Below are 18,536 nucleotides of genomic sequence, written 5' to 3' on the forward strand. Positions count from 1 at the left end.
TTGAATTTCATATTCTCTAAAAAGTGTAATGTTGGACTAATGCTTTTTCTCTTAAGTTAATGATGCACATTTACAGACTCATCTCTGCTTCCTCTTTCTCCCTCTCCTGGTCTTTTTTACTGTATTCTCACTAGAATGCTGATTGGCTTAGTAACCCAGAAAACTAGCCTTGTGTGACAACCATGTTCCCAGAGATCCACAATGAACTGCAAACATGAAGTGTGTGATTGACATTTCTGTAGAAGAACACACTCTTTCAACCCTAGAGAAATTAGCTTACGGATGCAAAGTTCTTACAATAAATGTATTTCAGAAATGTCACATGGGACAGGATAGTTCCCTATTTAAAGCTGAGAACTTCCCTTTTTTCACCAACTCTTCCAAACTAAGGAGTACCTGCTAATCTGTCTCATTAGGGAAGGATTTTCTTATGAGGCACTGATTAGAGCTCATTGTTGTTTTTGGTGAAGGGAAGAAGGGAATGAAACATTTGCGATGTCTGTCTACCTGCTCCTGATTTTTCTTTCCCTCGTCACAACATCAATTCAATTGCCAGGTAAGTTCCTGTCCTGCCTTTTTTTGAAGTGAGGATAAAAAATTGCTTCTCTTTTCATCCTTTCCTTAGTTATTTTCTCTTTGGGGCAGAGTGAGATTATTTATTTAGTTATGCTCTATTTATTAGCCCTAATTTAAAACAGCTTCACTCAGTTTTGGTGGCATCTGGAGTCCTCAGATTTCCTTTATGGCATATAATCGGGTTTTAGACCAAGATATGGGTCAGAAACTGTGCGGGTAAATTTGGTCAAAGGCTGGGGGGTAATGCGTCAATGCTAATTCTTTAAGATAAATCAGGTGCCTTTGATACCATTGACCATGAGGAGCTGTTGCTATGCCTACAACCGCAAGTGGGGTGGACTAAGTCATTTCTGAATGACATCAGTCCTTTCTTTGAGAGAGGTTCCCAGAAGGTGATGTTTTGCTATTGCTTGTCGGCCCGAAGACTCCCTTGAGTCTCTCAGGTGGGATACTTCATGATTTTGTGGTGATAATTGTGGTGACATGCATTCGATGAAGTGAGCTGTAGCTCACGAAAACTTATGCTCAAATAAATTTGTTAGTCTCTAAGGTGCCACAAGTACTCCTTTTCTTTTTACACTAATTAATGTGTCTCTCTCCTGTCTGGTGGCTGACACAACTATAGAGGCTTGCAATGCAAATGCACAAGTATGACCTCACAATATGGGATACTGATGTACTAAGTGAGATCAATGCATGCAGCAACTTACAAGCACTGAATAAAATCTAAACACTCAGCATATTTTTATACTACTACATTTATTTTAATAATACACACAAGGGAGCCAGCCTAATTCCAGCTACATATCTGTCAGTATCCAAGTGAGGCATGGGGACCTTGGCATTACCTGGCACCAGCTTTGCCACCATCACAACAGCATCTTTCACTGCAGGAGGCTCAAATGTCCAATAAGTGACCAGCTTACCTCCTATTACAGCCTTCGCCATATATTTTTTCTCATTTTGTTTTACAGGTAGTGGAATATTTTTAATACACAATGAAGACCATAAGCTCTGTGTAAAAGCTCAAAACTCTAACTCAATCATAATTGCCACTTGCAACCAGGACGATGAGTCACAAAAATTCAAGTGGGTCTCTGGCCACCAGATTCTGAGTATGGCATTCAAGTTATGCTTGGGAGTGCCTTCAATGAAAGACCAGGCTGCAATCACTCTGTATCCTTGTAACAAGACAAGTGAACTCCAGCAGTGGGAATGCAGAAATGAAACCCTTCTCGCAATCCAAGGGGAAGATGTATTTTTCAGCTCTGCCCATGGAGAGGAAAGGAAAGCCATGCTGTCCAAAGGATCAGGCTTGTGGAATAGATGGAAGATCTATGGAACTACAGAAAGTTTGTGTTCTCAGGGCTATGAAGGTAAAGTTTTGAAAATTAATCTCTTTATTCTGAATGAATTTACCTGTGTAGCTATCAGAGTATTTTGCTTTCAATGCACCTCACCTTACCATCATTCCATGCACAGAACTACGATTGGCTCAATAGCAGAGCTGACTCCAGGTAGAGAACAAAATTGGACCTTTCAAGAACTGACCTTGGCAAGGGCAATTCCAAGTGCCAATTGAACTACTTTAATGTTAGACTGCTACATTGTGTCAATCCGTATATAGGGAATGATTATTCTATTTGTACAATGATGAAAATAAAAGATCTGTGTATATATTGGTATCAGCTTGGCCCTTTGTGGAAGAAATGTGGAATTACATTGTATTTAATGTCCTAGGGTTGATATAACTTAATCTATTCAGTCGTTGCCCATGGAACACTACATTAGAGTAACTGGATGTGAGACCCAGCTCTTCCTGAGTTCAATTGCATACATTGTGGGCCAGCAGCACACGAAAAGGAGTTTCACTTTATGATCCCTATTCACTCACTATGTTTGCGTTTATAAGGGGAAAATACATTTAAAGGTGAAGTGAAATAATGTTTGTCAAAATAATAATTAAAAGAAAACCACTTAAATCCTAAGGACCTGAAGTTTAGTGTACAAAGAAACATATTTTAAAATGGATTCGGTAAAAAATAAGTGGTTTTTTTTCTGCTTATCCCAGAAGTCTTAGCTTTGGAGGGGCAATTTTCACCTACTACTGTTGGTGTGACAGTCTGCTATAAACAGTGAGAGCATGCCTGAGCCTGTTCTTGGCTGCTCCAGCTGTTCTTTCGGCTCCTATGCTTTCAGAGGCCTGGAGTTAAAGTTCAGAGTTCATGTCATTAATTTAACAGTAAAGATCATTTCAATAACGTTTAATTACCAACAAGCAAACATTAGAAGTCAGGTGATTTGGAATTGAGGTTGCATTTAAACTAACCTCGGAACTTTGGAAACTCTTCCCCTTTAGCAACAGCATAAGAAGTGGAAATAATTACAAGAATTTTCTGTATTGAACAGCTAGATTGTAACTAGAGGAGTAAGGGGGAATAAAAACCATCCCCATCAGGTCTCTCTTTGGGCGACCCAACTCTTGGCTCCAGTCACAAAGAAATGAAAGGGGACTGCCTGCCTGTTTATTCCCCTCCCACAGCAAGAGGGCAAGGAGAAGGGTGCGTAAGTAGGAATGGACAGGGCTTTGGCTTCGCCCCACAACTGACCACAGCCATTGCTGCTGAGCTGTGAGAGGGGTTGTCATAATTTGCTGCTGGTAGAAGCCAGCCACAAATTATGATGCTTAGAGCAAAAGGGAAGCAGTCAGTGAAGTAACTATTCCAAATGTAAGATTTAGCTACAGATTTCTAGGGTTCTATCAAATATTCCTTGACTGAAAGAAAAAAAATCCTCACATAATTCAAAGCAGGTTTTAAATATATAACGGGTCTGAACATTTTTGAAAATCTGGCCCAGACAGAGTTACAAAGAAATATGGTAGGTTGAAATGAGTATGAAGGCCAGGCTAAAGTTGTTTGGATGAGCTTAACTTTGCACATCTCTACTTGCTAAATAACTCTTTAAAATGTAACCTTAACTGAGAATTTCTTGGCTCCCTCAGCTTTGATTATGACAATGGTTTTAATGTAAGGATTTTTACTATGAAAATTAATTATAAGTACTCTCAGCATCAACTCCTGCTTAACTAAGTTATTTGCATGGCATGTGGTTTATGATCAAACATTTTGGTGGACACTGGTTCACAATTATTGCTATCTCTATCCATTTGTTTCCTTAGATATGTTTACACTACTAGGAAATGCCTTTGGGGCACCCTGTGTATTCCCTTTCAAGTTCAATAGTACTTGGTACACTGAATGTACAAACGATAGAAAGGCTGATAACGAACAGGGCTTCCCCTGGTGTGCAACATCTACAGACTTTGATGAAGACTCTCTGTTTGGATATTGTCCATTGAAAGGTAAATTCTTCACATTTAAAAGAAGGGCCCTGATTTAGGAAAGCAGTTTAAGCACATACTTAACCCCCTATCACTTGCAGTCCCTGCCCAGGAGGCTTATTGGGTGGTATTGGGGAGGCAGTGGCCCCTTTTGATGGACTCCCAAAGATTGGTGATGGAGGAGGGAAGAGCAGCCAGGCATTCCCAGAAGCCAGTGGGAGGAACTAGAAGACACATGTGTTATGGGGGAAACCAGGGCCTGGGGTTAGCTGTGGAGGTGAGGTGGAGATCAGCATACTAGGCAAGGAGGAAACATGGGGAATCGGGATAGCACATTGGGGGATGGGGCAGCAAACCGGGTCAGGGATAGATGAGATAATGGGTGGGGCAACAAATGTAGGAGCAAGGGCACATAGTGACAGCAGCCGTCTACCTTCAGAAGGTTGGTAATTCCAGGGGCCTTACCCCCAACTTGGACGTTTCTAGCCAGGAATAGAATTTTCCAGTGGGACATGAGGCAGCATTAGCATCTTTATCCCCTTTGCTGGCCTAAGGGGTGGGGAGCAGGTTCTCAACTGGTTGCGAGCAGCTATTCACATCTGTGAGGCAGGGGTGGGAGTTCTTACTGCTGCACAAGCTGAGAAATGAAACTTTCCCTCTGACTGTGTAACATCTCTGATTAAAACAGCGAGGAGTCCAGTGGCACCTTAAAGACTAACCGATTTATTTGGGCATAAGCTTTTGTGGGTAAAAAACTCCACTTCTTCAGATGCATGGAATAAATCTGTTAGTCTTTAAGGTGCCACTGGACTCCTCGTTGTTTTTGTGGATACAGGCTAACACGGCTACCCATCTGATCTCTGATTAGCTACCTTTCCCCAGTATGCAGAGGAAAAGCAGCCAATCAGATGGAGATTTCCTCACAGATCAGTTAAAGGGGTCTGAAAACCTAGTCTACAGGGAAATCCCAATTCATAATGTTGGAAACTTGGCAGGTCTTAAGAGAGGTTCGACGGGGTGAGGCAATGGAAGTGCAGAACGACAGATTATATATATATTTGGGTAGGTGTCAAAAAGTAAGTATTGAATGAATGGAGGGTGTGTAAGTGGGGCAATCACTGTGTGCAAAGCAATCTAAATATATGCAAATTGTTTCTTTATGTTAATTAGAATATACTGGGGGTATGGTTTCAAATCTTGGCAGGTATGATTGATTATATTTTCAATTAACGAATACTGTGCCATTCATCTCTTTACAGACAACATTGACAAAGACTTTTGGACTACAAACCCTTTAACAGGCACCCACTACCAGATAAACTCCAACTCGGCCCTAACATGGCACCAAGCACGGAAAAGCTGCCAGCAACAGAAGGCGGAATTATTAAGTATTACAGAGCTACATGAGCAAACTTATCTGACAGGTAAAGCTAAATAACAAGTCAATCTCTGGCACTTTCTCTACATCCATACACACAGACATACACCTGATTCGGGCATTTTTAGGAAGATGGGAGGGAACAAAGTTTATCCAACAAAATGTACATTAATATGCTCCAAAAATTTATTTCCTCCTTACCAATAACAAGGTGTTGCAGCATCTTTGTATGATAGATGACTCTACATACCTGATTTTGTCCAAGACATGTAGTTTTCAAACTATTAGTTTTAATTAAAGCTTTGTACAGTCACTACAAAACCAACTCCGTTTAACAAATTGTCATTTTGTTTCTTTTGGTTACTTAGGGCTAACTGGCAGAGTGAATTCTGAACTCTGGATTGGACTTAACAGGTTGAATTCCAATGGTGGATGGCAATGGATTGGTGGCAGTCCATTCAGATATTTAAACTGGGCTCCAGGTAGGTGCACATCTGTTTAATGATGGTCAGTTTATGGGCAAAATTTTGCTCTTATATATGCATGGTGGGTCTGAGCTCCTATTTTCTGCTGTCTCCACATTCACAGAATTCCCACTGATGTCAATGGGACTATAAAAAAGGTAGAACACAAGAGTGCTGTGAGAGTAATTTGTCCTTACTTTGTAATCCAAAATGAAAGAGAAGATTCCCAAACCCGGAAAGCATTTAAAGACTAAAGACCTTTGCATCTTCTTCACACACCTGATTTTCCAGTAGCGATTTTCTTACATACTATTCAATTCAGATGGAAAACTCATTAAAAACATTGAAATACCTTCTGTTTATAAACATTACATACCATACATTGTAGATTTTAATTTTTTTCTCATTTTTAAAAACTATTTATAACATTTGAACAAAGGTCTTCACAGGTCTGCTATATTTTTCCCCAGTTAGATTTATAATCTGGTATCTGACAAGTTTCAGAGTAGCAGCCGTGTTAGTCTGTATTCGCAAAAAGAAAAGGAGAACTTTGTGCCACAAGTACTCCTTTTCTTTTTGCGAATCCTGTATCTGTGACATCATAATCATTTTTCATAAAGCATGTAAACTACTAACGAATCAAACATTTATTTCTTGTAAAGTCCATAATTAAATGACAAGGTAAAACACAACCACCAAATATCATACCCTCGATGCTGTTGCCACATCTGTTTTGAAACATCACTGATCTTTTTCTCTCATTTTCCCCCCACCTCAAAAAATAGTTGTTATAGGAAATTTTGTATGAAATGGTTGAAAACACCTCTATTTTTATTATGTGATTGTCCATATGACAATTAAAATACATTTGTCTGGCAACACATGAATGTATAACTCATAGTATGATTAGGAGTATGTATAAGAACTCATAGGATATACTGTATGACAGCACAAAAATGTTAAATTTACATTTAAGTAGTCCTATCAGTATGCACGTCAGCTGATTTTGAAACAATATCAGATGTATAGTCCAACATGAATTAATGTAGCATTCCTTGGCTATCAGAGGGGTATGATGCCCATGCAATGCAGAGGGACATTTGAGAGCTTTTGAATCAGGGGTGTGACCCAAAGCCCATGTCATAACCATACAGCTAAGGGTAGCCTAGAATTCCTCCTTATCTGTAAGGGGTTAAGAAGCTCAAATAACCTGGTTGGCACCTGACCAAAAGGACCAATGGGGAAAGAAGATACTTTCAAATCAGGGTGGGGGGGGGAGAGAAGGCTTTGTTTTGGTGTGTTCTCTTGGAAAGCAGAGAAGCATCAGGTCAGAAAACTCCTTCTCCTATAAACCAATCCTGAACCAGTCTCTAATATTACAAAAATAGTAAGTAAAGCCAGGCAAGGCGTGTTAGATTATCTTTTGTTTTAGCTTGTGAATTTTCCCTTGGTTAGACGGAGGTTTATTCCTGGGGTTTGGGTTTTTTTTGTAACTTTGAACTAAGCCTAGATGGAGTTCCTCTGTGTTTGTGAATCTTTTGTTATCCTGTAAAGTTATCTTCCATCCTGATTTTACAGAGGTGATTCTTTTACCTTTTCTTTAAATAAAATTCTTCTTTTAAGAATCTGATTGGGGTTTTCAGTGTCCTAAAAACCCAAGGGTCTGGTTTACCTATTTGGTTGATATATTATTCTCAAGCCTCCCTAGGAAAGGGGGTGAATAGACTTGGGGGGAGGGGTGCATATTTTAGGGAACAGGAACTCCAAGTGGTCCTTTCCCTGATTCTTTGTCGAAATCACTTGGTGGTGGCAGCATACTATTCAAGGACAAGGTGGAATTTGTGCCTTAGGAAGTTTTTAAGTTTTAAGCTGGTAAAAATAAACTTAGGGGGTCTTTCATGCCAGTCCCCACATCTGTACCCCAGAGTTCAGAGTGGGGAAGGAACCCTGACAGATGCCCACGCAATGCAGAGAGATATTTGAGAGCTTTTGAATCAGGGGTGTGACCCAAAGCCCATCGAAGTTAACGTGAGTCTTTCCAGTGACTTCAGTATGCTTTGGTTCTGTCTGCAGGTGCATGGTGAAAGGTGAAGTAGAAATACCTATGAACAGTCGGTATTCTTTACAAGTGTCCACATGGTGCAGGTACCACCTCCACCTTCCATGGAGCCCTAGTCTGTGGTAGGAAAGGAGGGGAAACGTGGGCATGGTGAGGGTAACTGGGGCCCAGAACACCAATGGGCAGTAGATACTTTGTGCAAAAATTGCAGGAGTAACTAGAGCAACATCCTTGTAGCAGCCTGTAATCAGGAAGGAGTTGAAGTTTCTGTCACAGCTCTGGTCAAGCTCCCTCTTTCGAAACTCACCAGGATGCTGTATTTGGGTCCCATACACTGGGCCCATGTGCTTTAAAGCTTTTCTGTATCTGAGTAGAGTACAGGCACTGCCTCTGGCTCACGGTTTCTCAGCATACTCTCAGGGTGCAGATGATCTTTTAACATCCCCTTCTGAAAGCTGAAATCTCATTGTCCAAATGCCCTCGGCTCTAAAACTCATTAGCTGTTGTGCCCCTGACTTGCTAGCTGCTTAAGCCCACCCTTCCCAGAGCCCCAGCCTTGTGGGCACTCTGGCTTACCATTTATTTCTTCAGGGATGATATTTGATGCAAACTGCTGACCCAGGCTTTCCAAAATAAGTAGCTGTTACTTTAGGCAGCTCAAAAGAAGTACAGAATCATGCAATATAAGATACAGCTAAATTCCATTTCCTCCCTCAGTTTCCTCATCACTCTTGAGCATTCTATGGGATATGGGTCACTGTTTTCTAAGGAGTCCCTAGCTGTTTTTAAAGGGCTGTCCCAAGACTTCAGTCTCTTTGTTCTCTTCTGGGGAAATACCACTGCTCTAAACCCTACTCCCTGTTGACCTCTTGGAATAACTGGATTATTCCAGTTCAGGTACCTCTGTTAGTATACCCATTGGCCTGCCAGAACACAGTCACTAAAATGTTAGTGTCTTCTTTCTTAGTTAGTTAATTCTGTATTCTGTTATTCTGTAGCTTCTTCCAGACAGGGTGTGTGATATATGGCATGGTCCTTGTCAGCCCCTGGCTGGTTTGCTACACATTGCAGGTTAGCATTATACATACATAGGGCTCATAAAATCAATGAGAATTCATAATTTCTACATCAATAGATCCCCCAAATCAGGGTAGCCATTTCTCAAATATTAATCTTTTGCCTTAGGCTCTAGTATATTTCCTCAGCATGTCTCCTCCCATTTATGGCCAAAGTGGGATAAGGTTCATAAACTGTAGATGCTCAAAATTTTCAAATCAGCATATTGCCTCTGACTTGTGAAAATATATATATTTGGTCTATCTTTTATATTATAAAAATTAATCCAACTTTCTTCATAAATACAATATACTGAGTTTCCTCCTGGACACTGTTTCCCTGGGATTTCTAAAGGTCAGAGAGAGCAAGTGTGATGAACATCATGATTGACACATTGGAATTGAATCAGGGACCCCCAGAGCTAAAAGTATGGGTTGCTGCAGCTTGAACTAAAGCTTGCTACGTAGGGTTGTAACAGACTCATATTCCCTGCAGATGGGGCTCAAAGGGGGACTGTGACACACACTCACCAGTGGCTTAAATGTGGAACTATATAAGAATATCCAGTTATAGTCGGACTGTTTGGACTAATGGACAATAACTTTATAGCATCAATGTTGTTGGTCAGCCAAATAATTGTCATCTAGTCTTCTGTCCTTAAAGTGATGATTATTAGCAAATAATATGGCAATGAATTTGTAAGTGCATGAAGACCCCCAACAGATTACTCCTTTAGTTGGTGAGATGAAGATGTACAGTGTTAATATAGAGATTCTCTGCTTTTTGTCTGTTTCTCAAAGGAAGTCCCTCTCTCGAGTCTGAAAAAATCTGTGGAATGCTACAGTCTCGGAATGGTAAATGGGAAAACCAGCAGTGTGATCAGAAACTTGGATACATCTGTAAAAAAGGAAATTCCTCTTTGGATTCCTTTATTATTCCCTCAGGTAGGCTGGTCAATACAAATAAAAGCTATTTATTCAAACTCTATAGAATGTCCTGCAATGAGCGAAAGAAAACAAGTAATGCATCTTTCTACAATGCACATAACCTTCTGTCTCAATTGTCAAAACCAAATTGTTAGGCCTGTTGGTCAGTTGTAAACAGGTGTGGAAGAATTCCATGATGTCAGTTCTCTGAAGGTGTCTCAGTGTTGCTCCACTAAGACCACTTTGAAAAAGTTCCAGGAACACAAGCTCCTCAGAGAGCAAAGGCTCCTGCCCTGGGGGGACTAATCAGGACCTGAGTCCCTTGCATGTATGTTGAAAGCTGCAGAATATATTAGAGGGACAATGTACTGCATCAGGGGTGATCTGGAATGGATCCTGCACCTGGCCTCTGAGACCCATTGGATACATCTACACAGCTATAAAAAACCTGCTGCACCAAGTCTTCAAACCCAGGTCAATTCACCTGGGCTCGTGGGGCTTGGGCTGCGGGACTAAAAATAGCATAGATGGTTGGGGTCAGGTTGGAGCCCACGTTCTGAGACATCCCACCCCCCTCACAGGGTTTCAGAGCTTGGGCTCCCACCCAAACACAACTTCTACACTGCAGTTTTTAGCCCTGCAGCCCAGACCCAGTGAGGCAGAGTCAGCTGGCTCAGGCCTGTCGTGGCTGTACTGTGGGTCTTTCATTGCAGTGTAGATGTAGTCTGTCCTACTCTGGCAGGATGGGTCATGGCCTGCCTATTTAGCTGGAACCCTTCATTCCCACCTCTTTCGATTGCTCTTCTGAATAATTGTTTGAAACTTTTTTTTTCCTTTAGGTGACTTTAAGCCTATTAAATGCCCCAGTGGATGGATCCCCTATTCAGGCCACTGTTATATGATTTACAGAGCACCCAAAATATGGAAAGATGCTTTATCTTCCTGTAGAAAAGAAGGTGGAGATCTGGCGAGTATCCACAATATTGAAGAATACAGCTTTACAGTGTCTCAGCTTGGGTACAGTGAGTATTGCTACAGGGCAGTATTTTACCTGCATACATATTTATAATGTAGCCATTATCAATTCTGCAGTTCTGACAATGATGTTAACATAAGGTCTTAAAGTCCAAGAAGGCAGATCCACCTTCATTACTCAGTCAGGAATGGACATGAAATTTAATAACACTATTCAAAGATGGGGGCAAATATATAACTGCTTCTTATGTTTTCAGAGCCTACAGATGAATTGTGGATTGGTTTGAATGACCTCAGGATTCAGATGTATTTTGAATGGAGTGATGGGACTCCTGTGACATACACCAAGTGGCTACATGAAGAACCATCCCATGCGAACAACAGGAAAGAAGATTGTGTCATTATGAAGGGAGAGGTAAAATAATGCAATTTTATCTACTGTTGGCATGTTTTCTTTCAAAGGGTACGTCTACACTGCAGCAGGTAGCGTGCGTCCCGGCTTGGGTACACAGACACATGCAAGCTCTTCTCCAGCTAGGGGACTAAAACATAGCAGTGTAGCTGGTGGTAGCCTGGACAGCAGCTCAGACTAGCTGCCTGAGTACAAACCTGCCTGGATCCCCTGGATACGTGCTTGTGTAGCTAGCCCGAGCTGCTGCCTATGCTACCCCCATCTACACTGACATTTTTAGTAAGCTACTGTGTGTCTATCTGCCCCAGCTGGGAAACGTGCTGCCTGCTGCAGAGATAGTGACGATGAAATGCTAAGGGAGATTAGAGAGGCTATCAAAATAAAGAACTCAATAATAGTGGGGGATTTCAATTATCCCCATATTGATTGGGTACATGTCACCTCAGGACGAAATGCAGAGACAAAATTTCTTGATGCTTTAAATGACTGCTTCTTGGAGCAGCTGGTACAGGAACCCACAAGGGGAGAGGCAACTCTCAGTCTAGTCCCGAGTGGAGCGCAGAATCTGGTCCAAGAGGTAACTATAACAGGACCGCTTGGAAATAGTGACCATAATATAATAACATTTAACATTCCTGTGGTGGGAAGAACACCTCAGCAGCCCAACACTGTGGCATTTAATTTCAGAAAGGGGAACTATGCACAAATGAGGAGGTTAGTTAAACAGAAACTAAAAAGTACAGTGACTAGAGTGAAATCCCTGCAAGCTGCATGGACACTTTTCAAAGACACCATAATAGAGGCTAAACTTGCATGTATACCCCAAATTAAAAAACACAGTAAAAGAGCTAAAAAAGAGCCACCGTGGCTTAACAACCATGTAAAAGAAGCAGTGAGAGATAAAAAGGCATCTTTTCAAAAGTGGACATCAAATCCTAGTGAGGTAAATAGAAAGGAGCATAAACACTGCCAAATTAAATGTAAAAATGTAATACGAAAAGCCAAAAAGGAGTTTGAAGAACAGCTAGCCAAAAACTCAAAAGGTAATAACAAAATGTTTTTTAAGTACATCAGAAGCAGGAAGCCTCCTAAACAACCAGTGGGGCCCCTGGATGATCGAGATACAAAAGGAGCACTTAAAGACGATAAAGTCATCGCGGAGAAACTAAATTAATTGTTTGCTTCAGTCTTCACGGCTGAGGATGTTAGCGAGATTCCCAAACCTGAGCTGTCTTTTGTAGGTGACAAATCTGAGGAATTGTCACAGATTGAAGTGTGACTAGAGGAGGTTTTGGAATTAATTGATAAACTTAACAGTAACAAGTCACTGGGACCAGATGTCATTCACCCAAGAGTTCTGAAAGAACTCAAATGTGAAATTGCGGAACTATTAACAATGGTTTGTAACCTGTCCTTTAAATCATCTTCTGTACCCAATGACTAGAAGACAGCTAATGTAACACTAATATTTTAAAAGGGCGCTAGAGGTGATCCCAGCAATTACAGACCGGTAAGTCTAACGTCAGTACCGAGCAAATTAGTTGAAACAATAGTAAAGAATAAAATTGTCAGACACATGGAAGAACATAAATTGTTGTGCAAAAGTCAACATGGTTTCTGTAAAGGGAAATCATGTCTTACTAATCTATTAGAGTTCTCTGAAGGGGTCAACAAACATGTGGACAAGGGGGATCCCGTGGACATAGCGTACTTAAATTTCCAGAAAGCCTTTGACAAGGTCCCTCACCAAAGGCTCTTACATAAATTAAGTCGTCATGGGATAAGAGGGAAGATCCTTTCATGGACTGAGAACTGGTTAAAAGACAGGGAACAAAGGGTAGGAATAAATGGTAAATTTTCAGAATGGAGAGGGGTAACTAGTGGTGTTCCCCAAGGGTCAGTCCAAGGACCAATCCTGTTCAACTTATTCATAAATGATCTGGAGATGGGGTAAACAGTGAGGTGGCAAAGTTTGCAGGCGATACTAAACTGCTCAAGATAGTTAAGACCAAAGCAGACTGTGAAGAACTTCAAAAAGATCTTACAAAACTAAGTGATTGGGCAACAAAATGGCAAATGAAATTTAATGTGTATAAATGTAAAGTGTAATGCACTTTGGAAAAAATAACCCCAACTATACATACAATATGATGGGGGCTAATTTAGCTACAGCTAATCAGGAGAAAGATCTTGGAGTCATCGTGGCTAGTTCTCTGAAGACATCCACGCAGTGTGCAGCAGCAGTCAAAAAAGCAAACAGGATGTTAGGAATCATTAAAAAAGTGATAAGAGAATAAGATGGAGAATATCTTATTACCCTTATATAAATCCATTGTATGCCCACATCTTGAATACTGCGTACAGATGTGGTTCCCTCATCTCAAAAAAGATATATTGGCATTAGTAAAGGTTCAGAGAAGGGCCACTAAAATGATTAGGGGGTTGGAACGGGTCCCATATGAGGAGAGATAAAGAGGCTAGGACTTTTCAGCTTAGAAAAGAGGAGACTAAGGGGGAATATGATAGAGGTCTATAAAATCATGAGTGGTGTGGAGAAAGTGAATAAGGAAAAGTTATTTGCTTGTTCCTATAATAGAAGAACTAGGAGCCACCAAATGAAATTAATGGTCAGCAGGTTTAAAACAAATAAAAGGAAGTTATTCTTCATACAGCGCACAGTCAACCTGTGGAACTCCTTGCCTGAGGAGGTTGTGAAGGCTAGGACTATAACAGGGTTTAAAAGAGAACTGGATAAATGCATGGAGGTTAAGTCCCTTAATGGCTATTAGCCAGGATGGGTAAGGAATGGTGTCCCTAGCCTCTGTTTGTCAGAGGGGGGAGATAACTAGATCATGACCTGTTAGGTTCACTCCCTCTGGGGCACCTGGCATTGGCCACTGTCGGTAGACAGGATACTGGGGTGGATGGACCTTTGGTCTGACCCAGTATGGCCATTTTTATGTTCTTACACATAGCCAGCCTAAGTGATTATTGTGGTTTGACTCATTGTCCAAGAGCAAGGGTACTAGTCTGAAGCCAACGATGTCTGAAGTAATCATGTCTGGAGATTTAGGTTTTGTGAAAATCCAGCTCTTAGGCCCTGATCCGAAAGTCTGCATTGTGAGCGTGGAGGCAATACACGGGTACAAGTAAGGTTTAACATGATGGGTCATGCTAAACCTTAGGCTAAGGCTTTGTCTGCTCTAGGGAAGTCGATTAAAGAGCACTGAGCATCCACTCACAAAATGTGGGATCTTCTTGATGGTAAGACTCTTGGTGCAGGGACTTTCTTACTTGTGTATAAAATATCTTGCACATCTATTGTGCTTTTCTGAAAAATAAATTACAACTTTGGAAGCCCATGTAGCTGGAGCCTCCTAACCAGGAAAAAGAAAAGGAGTACTTGTGGCACCTTAGAGACTAACCAATTTATGGTGCCACTAGTACTCCTTTTCTTTTTGCGAATACAGACTAACACGGCTGCTACTCTGAAACCTAACCAGGAAAGGCACCACATGGTTTGTGCTCAGTTTACAGCCCCTCATCATGGGTACGGTGGAGAGAGGATGACTACATTCCTATTAAATCTCTTATATTTTCACTTTACTTTGTTTTCCCCATCTTTGCTTTGGAGTTTTTAAAGAAAAAACTAAGATTTTTTTCTCAAAAACTCAGTTTGACCCATTGTGAGGTTTTCGAACTGCCACACACCCCTTTTCTTGGTTGGTGCAGCCCATAAGCCTAGTTTACCTTTATTATATTTGCTAAGAAAAAATCTACAAGACCCAGGCCAGTAGGTCCCATAAATCCAGAAAAACATAATGTGTGTGTACATTGGGGACATTCTTCTCCATAATCTTCTACTAGATCCTAACTTGTCCTTGCAAAAGCTCCCATCTCTCTCTTGGATGAGTGTTCTTATTGTCAGGAATGTGTCATGCTGTGGGCTAGCATGGTGTATTATAGTGTCCTTTCAGTCATAGGCCACCCCAGAAAAAACTCCCTCAGGAACTAAGAACTGCTTCAGATTTTACCACATTCTGTTCTGCGTGCAAGACACACTTCTTTGACTTACCTTTGATAATAAAGACGCAGAGCAAAGCAGAAATTAAAGAAATATTTTTTGAAAATATTTCATAGTTTTTCTTCAAGGAGATAAAAGGAGAGAAAGATTCATACATGTCATGGCAGAGACTAGTCATGTCATGTAATGCACTTCTGCAACGTGCTCAGATACTGCATTATGAGAATAGAATAAAATGTTGACTTGCTCAGCAGTCACTGAAGCCTTCATAAATGCCATTTAAACTCTGTGCACGCTGAGGATATGCACCCAGCACTAATAAGCTAATGAACTTTTGGACAGAGCAGCAGAGTCTCCAATGGAATTTCAAAGTTAAAGGGAGGACCTTTATTGATGGGTCATGGTAAGGAAAAAGAGAACTGTAGTCATGTGGAATGGGAGTTGAAATGACCCAAACCAAAGCTTAAAGGTGGTCTGGGTTCTGCCTGGAGACAGGTGAATGTTCAGTCTGGTTCTTATTTCCTCTGAATCTTTTTAAGGAAAACCCTAGAAAAAAGGAATAAGGAATGTTCTAAAAACCTAATCCTTCTTCTTCACTGACATTCCTTTCTTTTCTTTGCCATGTTCAGGATGGCTATTGGGCAGATGATGTTTGTGAAAAGAAACTTGGTTACATCTGTAAAATGAAACCTTTGGCAGAAGAATCTGAGGAAGTTGAGATCATTGTCCCAGGCTGCCAGAAAGTAAGTACAATATATATATATATATATGGCAAGACATGAAGATCATTTGACTTATTGGCTTCACTCCTTTTAAAATTATGTTGCCTTTTAGGGGGCAATCTACGATAACTGCTTTTGACAAAGCTTGTTGTTCTTACCCTAGCAAATTGTTAATTTATGCACATTGATGATTTTCAGACCACTGGGAAAAAATTGCTCCCTCATTTAAGCAAAACCTGCTCGGAATATCTTTTTCAGTTACTTGTGCCTCCTTTTGTCTTTATTCTCTCTTCTCTGAATTGAGCAGACCTATGCAGTTTTGGTTATTCATGAGTCATCTGCTATATATCACTTAATTATTGTTCCACTGAAAGATTTTGCATCATCCAAATGCACAGCAACAATAATTTTCCTAGAAGTCAGCCTGCAGCCAACATCAATGTCTTTCTGGGACTTGCACAGCTCTGAAGGCCATGAGGTGTCATTAAAGGAGGTTGTGATGGTCTCCCCCTCCCCGGGCTGCCACCTGGCACTGGAGTACCACTGAGCCCTCTGACCCACTGGCCTGGGCTCCCTCTACACTGTGCTGCTGTGACAAGTTGCAAAGCCCTCCCAGCTTGCACTGTCACCAGCATTCATATGGGTAGGGATACACCCAGCTGCATTTACATGCAGGCTCTCTAATCACCAACTTCCCAGCCTGGGATGCCAGAGCAGAACCATCCTGCCCTGGTCAAATCTGAGCAGTATATGGGTTTAATACCCGGTCCTCCTCTCCCTCAATGTGAAGAGAACAATGCACACTTGTGGTAACCAAGCAGAGATTTTCTCCAGACACCTTAGTCAAATGCACACTGGTTTGGATTAAAACATAAAATAAGTTTATTAACTACAAAACATCGATTTTAAGTGATTATAAGTGATAACAGAGATCAAAGCAGATTACTTAGTAAATAAACAAAACTGCAATCTGAACTTAACACACTAGATAGGTACGATATGAATTAGCAAATTCTCACCCTGAGTGATAAACAGGCTGGCAGATTCCAAAGGCACAATCTACCTTGGCTTTGCAGCTTGGCTTTCCCAGGTTTTCATACAGAGGTTAGCAGTCCCTTAGCCTGGGACCATCACTTCCCCCCTGTTCAGTCTTTATTCGTCAGGTGTTTCCAGGTGTGTTGTTGTAGGGAGAGTGAGGTACCCCCAGGATGTCATTTTCCCCCTTTCTGATCTTCTTCCCACTTGCTGAAAAGCTTTTTTTCTGTGATCTGGGTCAAACAGTTCCCATTATGTAGTGCTATCTATGAGAGGTTTCTATTGTACACAGTTCCTAGGGTAATCCTGGTGCTTGTGTGCATTTCCTCAATGAGCCATTAACATTGTTTGGCCTTTTTACTGTTGCCCCTGAAAGGCTGCTTGTGGGTGTTTTCAACCTCACAACATGTTTCTGTAACACAGACATAGCCAAATTTCATAATTGCACATACGACAATAGCACACACAATCCAACAAGATATGAATGTCTTGCAGATCAAGACTCTTAGAATGATACCTCACAAGGCATACTTTGTGCAAAACATATCCTAATTACATGACGGTGGTGAATATTGGGGTGCTAGGGTGTCTCAGATGTTTTGAAACAAATTGATAAATTAAACAGTAATAAGTGACCAGGAACAGATGGCATTCACCCGAGAGTTTTGAGGGAACTTGCAGAACTACTAACTGTGGTATGTAACCTATAATTTAAATTGGCTTCTGTACCAAATGACTGGAGGAAAGCTAATGTGACACCAATTTTTAAGAAGGGCTCCAGAGGTGATCCCAAACAAAAAGTCATATTTAACAGGCTTTGTATGAGAACTGTGCAGAGGTTGTGGGCATGTATTCCTGCCAACCCCTAGGCAAAATGTGCGACAGTCACACAAACACCACCATGGATTCTACTCCAGCTACTGGAATTGCAGTCCCTACATACGTCCATCAAGGCATTTGTGGCCCCTACCACTGTTTGATTATCACATTATTTTTTTCTTTCATTGTTCCTTAGTTTAACTTCATGGTTGGGTACAACTTTAATATAATTTTTTAGAAGTGTAGTGGATAGTTATTGTGTGCTATGTCATTTCACAATCTGACAATAGCTCGTGTGCATGTCTGCTGTTTATGTTGACAGGGCTGGATAAGACATGGTTTTTACTGTTACTCAGTCGGACAGACATCTGCGACATTCTCAGAAGCAAAGAAAATCTGTGAAGGAAACAAAGGTTACCTAATCACTGTGAAAGACAGGTATGAAAAAGACTGCCTTTGCTTTCAAATGTGTGAGCAGGATGGAAGACAGGAAGGAGGTTCCAAACTTGTAGTCAGTAATGACTGATGCATGTCAGGTGTCATTCATTGACTGGCAATCGCATTGTGGAGTTGAACAAGATTGCACCAAGCAGTATCACAAGGAACATCAGAAGGCAATTGTACTATCAGTCCTTGTTTTAACAAAAAAGTAAAAGATGGTCAAGCTCCTGTTACTACCTATCTGCAGTACTGCCAACCCCCAAAAGTAAAAGGTCAGCAGTCAGGCCCACCAAAATCATAAGATTG

The 18,536-nt window shown here is 41.0% G+C and overlaps 1 protein-coding gene across 1 annotated transcript in view; it reads left to right on the forward strand.

Annotated features, from left to right (window-relative positions):
- Positions 1-405: 405 nt before the first annotated feature.
- Positions 406-18,536, forward strand: part of LOC140907676 (macrophage mannose receptor 1) — a 56,184-nt gene continuing 38,053 nt past the window's right edge. The window contains exons 1-10 of the mRNA XM_073334153.2: positions 406-556; positions 1,551-1,952; positions 3,758-3,940; positions 5,179-5,343; positions 5,666-5,779; positions 9,677-9,820; positions 10,642-10,824; positions 11,035-11,192; positions 15,843-15,956; positions 18,112-18,227. Of these exons, the coding sequence (XP_073190254.1) occupies positions 496-556; positions 1,551-1,952; positions 3,758-3,940; positions 5,179-5,343; positions 5,666-5,779; positions 9,677-9,820; positions 10,642-10,824; positions 11,035-11,192; positions 15,843-15,956; positions 18,112-18,227 (1,640 nt within the window). The 5' untranslated portion in view covers positions 406-495. The remainder of the gene's footprint in view (positions 557-1,550; positions 1,953-3,757; positions 3,941-5,178; positions 5,344-5,665; positions 5,780-9,676; positions 9,821-10,641; positions 10,825-11,034; positions 11,193-15,842; positions 15,957-18,111; positions 18,228-18,536) is intronic.

The sequence above is a fragment of the Lepidochelys kempii genome, chromosome 2 (genome assembly GCF_965140285.1).
Source record: "Lepidochelys kempii isolate rLepKem1 chromosome 2, rLepKem1.hap1, whole genome shotgun sequence".
Classification (NCBI taxonomy): domain Eukaryota; kingdom Metazoa; phylum Chordata; order Testudines; family Cheloniidae; genus Lepidochelys; species Lepidochelys kempii.